Consider the following 8452-nt stretch of genomic DNA (forward strand, 5'->3'; position numbering starts at 1 on the left):
GACCCATTCCGTTAGCTTAGCACACGATCGTTTAGTATTCTGCTATTGCTTTCTTCATGACTTATACATGTTCCTATGACTATGAGATTATGCAACTCCCGTTTACCGGAGGAACACTTTATGTGCTACCAAACGTCACAACGTAACTGGGTGATTATAAAGGTGCTCTACAGGTGTCTTTGAAGGTACTTGTTGGGTTGGCGTATTTCCAGATTAGGATTTGTCACTCCGATTGTCGGAGAGGTATCTCTGGGCCCACTCGGTAATGCACATCACTTACGCCTTGCAAGCATTGCAACTAATGAGTTAGTTGCGGGATGATGTATTACAGAACGAGCAAAGAGACTTGCCGGTAACGAGATTGAACTAGGTATTGAGATACCGACGATCGAATCTCGGGCAAGTAACATATCGATGACAAAGGGAACAACGTATGTTGTTATGCGGTCTGACCGATAAAGATCTTCGTAGAATATGTGGGAGCCAATATGAGCATCCAGGTTCCGCTATTGGTTATTGACCGGAAACGTGTCTCGGTCATGTCTACATAGTTCTCGAACCCGTAGGGTCCGCACGCTTAAAGTTTTGATGACAGTTATATTATGAGTTTATATGTTTTGACGTACCGAAGGTTGTTCGGAGTCCCGGATGTGATCACGGACATGACGAGGAGTCTCTAAATGGTCGAGACATGAAGATTGATATATTGGACGACTTTATTCGGACACCGGAATGGTTCCGGGGGTTATCGGATATATACCGGAGTACCGGGGGGGGGGTTACCGGAACCCCCCTGGAGGTTATTGGGCCTCATGGGCCCAATTGGTGGAAGAGGAGAGGCGGCCAAGGGGCAGCCGTGCGCCCCTCCCCCCAAGTCCGAATTGGACAAGGAGGGGGGACGGCGCCCCCCTTTCCTTTCCCCCTCTCTCTCCTTCCCTCTCCTCTCCAAATCCAATAAGGAAAAGGGAGGGAGTCCTACTCCCGGTGGGAGTAGGACTCCTCCTGGCGCGCCCCTCCTGGCCGGCCGCCTCTCCCCCCTTGCTCCTTTATATACGGGGGCAAGGGGGCACCCTAGAGACACAACAATTGATCTCTTGATCTTTTAGCCGTGTGCGGTGCCCCCCTCCACCATGGTCCACCTCGATAATACTGTAGCGGTGCTTAGGCGAAGCCCTGCGTCGGTAGAACATCATCATCGTCACCACGCCGCCGTGCTGACAAAACTCTCCCTCAACACTCGGCTGTATCGGAGTTCGAGGTACGTCATCGGGCTGAACGTGTGCTGAACTCGGAGGTGCCGTGCGTTCGGTACTTGATCGGTCGGATCGTGAAGACGTACGACTACATCAACCGCGTTGTGCTAAACGCTTCCGCTTTCGGTCTACGAGGGTACGTGGACAACACTCTCCCATCTCGTTGCTATGCATCACCATGATCTTGCGTGTGTGTAGGAACTTTTTTGAAATTACTACGTTCCCCAACAAATAGACACATACCTATGGATCGTTGGGCGTGCTAGAGAGGAGGCAGGGGCTGGCCGTCGTTGCTCCTTTTGCCGCTCTCCATGGTTTGAGCAGCGCTAGATCGGAGGGGTGGAAGGAGGAGGACGTGAGGGGAGGAGGCCGGGCGACGGCGGGGAAGGAGGCAGGGGCAGCGGCGCTAGGGGCGAGAGGAAGAGGAGAAGGAGGCCGGGCGGCGGTGGGGAAGGAGGCAGGGACAGCGACGCTAGGGGCGAGAGGAAGAGGAGAAGGAGGCCGTGCGGCGGCGGGGAAGGAGGCAGGGGCGACGACGTTTGGGGAGAGAGGAAGAGGAGAGGAAGGCGCGGGTGCGAGAGGAGGAGGGAGGCGCGGGTGCGGGAGAAGGAGGAGGCCGCTAGGTCATCTCCACATGAGCCGTCGCCTTTTATACACCTCTAGGCGAAATGACGAAAATGCCCTCGACGGCCACCCAATTTACACGCTGTGGCACGACGGGGGCGCATACTGTTCATTGCAGCCGTCTCGGTTTTGATCCGACGGACGAGATCGATCGGGAGCGAGATCCGACGGTCCAAAACGCATCAAGCAAACGAAATGGACGGCTGGATCGCTCAAATCGCTGAGAGCAGCTCTAGCTCGACTCGTCTCATATTTCTGGATGTGAGCAACACTCTCATATAGGTGTTCTTTTTCAAACATTACTCTATATGATAACATCATTATACAAACCCCAGAACACAATAAGACAAAATCAGCCAGCCAAACAGCTCTCGACAGTACTACATTTTCAACAAAGTGGTTAGTAAGGTTACACTCATCAGTTAGCCAGTAGCTTGTTTTCCTAATTCTATTTCATGGGATCTCTGATCACATAGGTTGAGTTACGACATGGCAACTCAGGTGGGTCTCATACCCATCTCCCTCAGATTTTTTAAAATATATTGCTTTTAAGAAATCATAAAAATGTATACTTATTTTAGATATTTCAATTTTATGACCCCGTCATCCACGTGTAGCTGAAGATGATCACTCCGTCCAGCGCGTGGCCGGAGATACCTTTTTGGTCGCCTATGGACCGAAAAGTAGCCGGTTTGGGCCGAAGAGCTGTCGTCACTGGGCAGTGCGTCGAAGAGATGACCTTCGGCCGCGTGAGACTGAAGAAATGGTCTCCGCTCAACACACGAAGAAAGAATTCGGGATACAGGGTCGCGACCGTCTTCTTCCTCTCGACGCTTGCTCATTCACCTGTCTCTCTTTCTCTTTAGTTCACGATTTTCGCTGGACCCGCCTCCATTTCGCGAGTCAAGATTCTCGTTTCCAACACCAATTGGTTTCACTAAAGAATGATGTTGTAGGTAGTGTTGGAGGATGTCTTTAGGTTGGTTAAGTTGTATGGTCAATCACTTAGACTGCTGGCGAGCTCCTTCATGACTACGTTTGCTCTGGTTTCATTCAATAAAATGGGTGGATTTCAGGAAGAAAAAAAAGAGCTACGAGGCTGCCATGTGGAGCCAGGATGAGGTGGCAGCCCACAAAACAATCTCACTCGCTAGGGGCGAGAGGAAGAGGAGAAGGAGGCCGGGCGGCGACGGGGAAGGAGGCAGGGGCGACGATGTTAGGGGAGAGAGGAAGAGGAGAGGAAGGCGCGGGTGCGAGAGGAGGAGGGAGGCGCGGGTGCGGGAGAAGGAGGAGGCCGCTAGGTCATCTCCACATGAGCCGTCGCCTTTTATACACCTCTAGGCAAAATGACGAAAATGCCCTCGACGGCCACCCAATTTACAGGCGGTGGCACGAGGGGGGCGCATACTGTTCATTGCAGCCGTCTCGGTTTTGATCCGACGGACGAGATCGATCGGGAGCGAGATCCGACGATCCAAAACGCATCAAGCAAACGAAATGGACGGCTGGATCGCTCAAATCCCTGAGAGCAGCTCTAGCTCGACTCGTCTCATATTTCTGGATGTGAGCAGCACTCTCATATAGGTGTTCTTTTTCAAACATTACTCTATATGATAACATCATTATACAAACCCCAGAACACAATAAGACAAAATCAGCCAGCCAAACAGCTCTCGACAGTACTACATTTTCAACAAAGTGGTTAGTAAGGTTACACTCATCAGTTAGCCAGTAGCTTGTTTTCCTAATTCTATTTCATGGGATCTCTGATCACACAGGTTGAGTTACGACATGGCAACTCAGGTGGGTCTCATACCCATCTCCCTCAGATTTTTTAAAATATATTGCTTTTAAGAAATCATAAAAATGTATACTTATTTTAGATATTTTAGTTTTATGACCCCGTCATCCACGTGTAGCTGAAGATGATCACTCCGTCCAGCGCGTGGCCGGAGATACCTTTTTGGTCGCCTATGGACCGAAAAGTAGCCGGTTTGGGCCGAAGAGCTGTCGTCACTGGGCAGTGCGTCGAAGAGATGACCTTCGGCCGCGTGAGACCGAAGAAATGGTCTCCGCTCAACACACGAAGAAAGAATTCGGGATACAGGGTCGCGACCGTCTTCTTCCTCTCGATGCTTGCTCATTCACCTGTCTCTCTTTCTCTTTAGTTCACGATTTTCGCTGGACCCGTCTCCATTTCGCGAGTCAAGATTCTCGTTGCCAACACCGATTGGTTTCACTAAAGAATGATGTTGTAGGTAGTGTTGGAGGATGTCTTTAGGTTGGTTAAGTTGTATGGTCAATCACTTAGACTGCTGGCGAGCTACTTCATGACTACGTTTGCTCTGGTTTCATTCAATAATATGGGTGGATTTCAGGAAGAAAAAAAAAGAGCTACGAGGCTGCCATGTGGACCCAGGATGAGGTGGCAGCCCACAAAACAATCTCACTCGCCAAACTGCTGGTAGTTCTCGTCTCTGTTCCCGACTTCCCTCCCTCCCTTCGCCCCACCCCCCTCCCCTCCCCTCCCAGATCCGATCCGCCCCGGCGGTCGCCGGCCGGAGCACCGCCATGGCGCTCAGCCTCCGCAAGAAGCAGCTCGGTAAGCTCCGAAGCGTCCCGCGGCGCTCCCCCCTGCCCCACCACCACCGGTGGCTGTTCCCTGATTGACAACTCTGTTGCGTCTCTGATCCAGATTTGATCACGCGGATGCTCCACCTGAACCAGCAGCAGCCGTCGCCGGACGGCGGCGGCGGGGAGGGGGACGAGGAGGCCTACAAGATCCTGGTGATGGACGGGCCCTGCATCTCGCTCCTCTCGCCGGTGCTCCGCGTCGGCGACCTCCGCAAGCACGGCGTCACCCTCCACCTCAACATCGACAAGGCGCGCCAGCAGGTCGCCGACGCGCCCGCGGTCTACCTCGTCCGCCCCACGCCCGCCAACGCCGACCGCATCGCCGCCGACGCCGCCGCGGGGCTCTACGCCTCCTTCCACGTCAACTTCTCCACCTCCGTCCCGAGGCCCGTCCTCGACCGCCTCGCCGCCGCCACCGCCGCGTCCCGCTCCGCGCACCGCGTGGCCCGCGTCGCCGACCAGTACCTCGACTTCGTCTGCCTCGAGGACGGCCTCTTCTCGCTCGCCCAGCCGCGCGCCTACGTCGCCCTCAACGACCCGGCCGCCGCCGATTCCGACATCACCTCGCTCGTCGAGGCCGTCGCGCTCGGCCTCTTCTGCGTCGTCGCCACGCTCGGCGCCGTGCCCATCATCAGGTGCGCCCGCGGCGGGCCGGCCGAGATGGTGGCCGCCGCGCTGGACGCCCGCCTTCGGGATCACCTCCTAGCCAAGCCAAACCTGTTCACGGAGGCTGCATCCAGTGCCGCCTCATCGTTCCAGCGCCCGGTCCTCTGCCTGTTTGACAGGAATTTCGAGCTGTCGGTGGGGATACAGCACGATTGGAGCTACCGCCCGTTGGTCCATGACGTGCTGAGCTTCAAGCTGAACAAGCTGAAGCTGCCGACAGAGAAGTATGATCTGGATGACTCGGACCCATTTTGGGTGGCAAACAGCTGGTCGCCATTTCCCAAGGTGGCTGAGGAGATAGAAGCCCAGCTCGCCAAGTACAAGCAGGATGTGGACGAGGTGAACCAGCGCACGGGTGGTGGTCGGGATGGGGTTGAGTTTGATGGAACAGATCTTATTGGCAACACCAAGCACCTCATGAATGCGGTGAACTCACTCCCGGAGCTGACCGAACGGAAGAAGATGATCGATAAACACACGAACATTGCAACCGCGCTGCTTGGGCACATCAAGGAGAGGTCTCTGGATGGATACTATGAGTGCGAGAATGATATGCTCGTGAATGGTACTGTGGATCGGAACATGCTGCTGAGTCTGCTCAGAGGGAAGGGCACCAAGGAGGATAAGCTCCGGCTGGCCGTCACCTACCTGCTATCCTTTGAGGCACCACCAGCATCTGAACTTGAGCAGGTTGAGGCTGCGCTGCGGGAGTCAGAAGTAGATATGTCTGCATTCCAGTATGTGAAGAGGATAAAGTCGTTGAACACACAGTTTGCCGCTGCATCAAGCACGGCAAGCAGGAGCAACATTGTTGATTGGGCAGAGAAGCTTTACGGACAGTCCATTAGTGCCGTGACAGCAGGCGTGAAGAATCTCTTGTCGGATGGGAGGCAGCTGGCTCTGACTAGGACTGTTGAAGCCCTCATGGAAGGGAAACCAAACCCAGAGGTGGACAACTACCTATTGTTCGATCCACGGGCCCCTAGGTCAGGAACTGGTGGGCAGTTTAGAGGACCCTTCAGAGAAGCCATTGTTTTCATGATTGGTGGTGGAAATTACATCGAGTATAGGAGCTTAGTTGAGCTAGGGCAACGCTCACAGCCTTCAAAGCATGTCATATATGGAGCAACAGAGATTCTCAATGGGGTGGAGTTTATTCAGCAGCTCGCAGAACTGGGACAGAAAGCGGGATTAGGTGGTGGCAGCAGCAACCTACCACCACAGTAAATATGCTCTTACCAGATGTTTTGATGCTATGGTGGGATTGAAGCTTCACAGGTTGCAGTAAATAGTCTCTTGCCGACACTTGATGCTACTAAGGAGTGATCCAGGCTGCATAGACTAATGTGTAATGGTATCAAATTTCTCTGTTGTCGGGTTTATGGCGCTGCTTTGAATGAGTTATCAATACAAAGATTTCTTGCCAGAGTTCCAACTGTTCCAGAAGCCCAATATGTTGAAATGTCCATGTATGCTCGTTTATTTTTGTTTCTTTTTTCCTTTTGCCCCCTTTTGAGAAATGTTAGTGGAATCTTGTTTGAACACCCCTACAATCAGTTCATGGAATCTTAGAACACCTGTTCGGATTTTTTTGAGAAATTGAGTTTGTTAGCGTTTCTTATGAATATCAGTCAAATGGTTGTGCATAGCCATGCTGGACCTTCTGGTCTTATGCAGCTTACATGAATTCCTTCTGGGACAATATGCACGGTTCACCACTCTGGGGATTTCTGTGTGCCTGTGGCAATAGTAACATATAGGCCTCCAATGCTAACCAAGCAGAAGAGCATATTACTTGAAGAATGTAGCAATGAATTAGTTGCCCTTGAATAGAAAGGCATTAACAGCTGTATGTTTCAGGTGAGTTGTGATGTGTGCAGCACAATATATCTTGTTCTGTGGAGTTAAGGGATTAGTATGTAGTGGCACATTTTGTGAGGATGTCATTCCTCAGCATGCTATTTGCTGCATATTTTTAGCTTTGTTTCCAGAACCCTATTAATTACGCTGATTTTACATATATTTCAGGAGAAAATGCTAGAAAGACAATATTATTTTGTGCACAACCTCTGGAATCCAATTCATGGTATGTAAATGAGGGACTACGAGAAATCCTCACTACGGGGATGTCTAACTGAAGGACTAGGTAATATAGGGGTTGTTTCAGTTGTAATTGTGACTGCAAATTGTATGGAAACACATGAATTAGTTATGTTCTCCGAATGATAATATTACTGAAAGAGCATGATCCTTCCTAGCTGTTGGCTGATACACCATGCAAACTTCTTTTGGTTTTGATCGTGGATGGTTCTCATGTGGTTGCTGATACATCATATGCTGAAGTGGTGGAAGTCATGAAAATGTGCATGCCACTGTTACTACCGGCCTCTGGTGTCATTCACTTTGTCATGTCTGAGGGTCAGGCCATGCAGGTTCGTTTCTTCACTCCCCCCTTGGTTGCATGTTCACAGCGCTAATTGTACATTCTGGCTAAAGTAATTTATGCTTGTAATGTAATATGCGTGCATCTTTCAAATATGAGTTGAAATGGCTGTCTTTGTGCAGGCGAGTGGCCTCATAGCAAGGTGGGATCTTGTTGGCCCATCTTCTGGTAGGAGCGCTGAACCATTTCATGGCACTTTTCCAAAACTTGAACCTCCAACTGCTATTTCTGGCAAAGTTCATCAAAAGTTTGCTGCAAGTGCGAATTCTGCGCACATGATCCTTGCAGGATATGAACGTAGTATCAATCACGTAAGAAATACAATTCTTTCACTGTATAGTTATTCTTCCACTTTTGTTTCCCTTTGTCTATCTCGTTGCCACTTTCCTCGTCTACAGAGTGAAACTAACATCTTAATTTGTGGCAAACTGTGCTATCTTTCTTCAATCAATAGGTTCCTGGCTGTGCCTTCTCTTTCAGGTTGTACAAGATTTGCTAAACTGCCTAGACAGCCCTGAGCCCCCTCTTCTACAGTGGCAAGAACTCATGTCCGTTTTGGCAAACCTGACTCCTGGAAGATCTTAGGAATGATGTGATTAAGTGTCCTACTTTTTTTTTTACATGTCATCACTCAATTTTTCACTTTGGCTGCATATATCAAATGGGTAACTAATCTGCCTGTACTCAGTTGGATAGTGGAAAACCAATGAATTGAAAATAATAAAAAAATTGAAAATTGATCATACCAATTGGAAAAAGTTTGAGATAATGGGAAAAATTGTGAATTCGAAAAAAGTTCATGATTTAAAAAAAGTTTATGAATTTAAAAAAA

At 50.5% G+C, this 8452-nt stretch overlaps 2 protein-coding genes across 2 annotated transcripts; both read left to right on the top strand.

Annotated features, from left to right (window-relative positions):
- Positions 1–4318: 4318 nt before the first annotated feature.
- On the top strand, positions 4319–6798 carry LOC109753792 (SEC1 family transport protein SLY1). Its single transcript, XM_073499766.1, has 2 exons — positions 4319–4479; positions 4573–6798. Exons 1-2 carry the CDS (start codon positions 4449–4451, stop codon positions 6402–6404), a joined length of 1863 nt encoding a protein of 620 aa, XP_073355867.1. The 5' UTR covers positions 4319–4448; the 3' UTR covers positions 6405–6798.
- LOC123493946 (acetyl-CoA carboxylase 1-like) lies at positions 6463–8225 on the top strand. The gene is made up of 5 exons (XM_073499767.1): positions 6463–6646; positions 7206–7323; positions 7521–7609; positions 7743–7931; positions 8075–8225. The coding sequence occupies exons 2-5, from the start codon at positions 7272–7274 to the stop codon at positions 8117–8119; spliced, it is 375 nt and encodes a 124-aa protein (XP_073355868.1). The 5' UTR covers positions 6463–6646; positions 7206–7271; the 3' UTR covers positions 8120–8225.
- The last annotated feature ends 227 nt before the right edge of the window (positions 8226–8452 follow it).

The sequence above is a fragment of the Aegilops tauschii genome, chromosome 5 (genome assembly GCF_002575655.3).
Source record: "Aegilops tauschii subsp. strangulata cultivar AL8/78 chromosome 5, Aet v6.0, whole genome shotgun sequence".
Taxonomy (NCBI): domain Eukaryota; kingdom Viridiplantae; phylum Streptophyta; class Magnoliopsida; order Poales; family Poaceae; genus Aegilops; species Aegilops tauschii.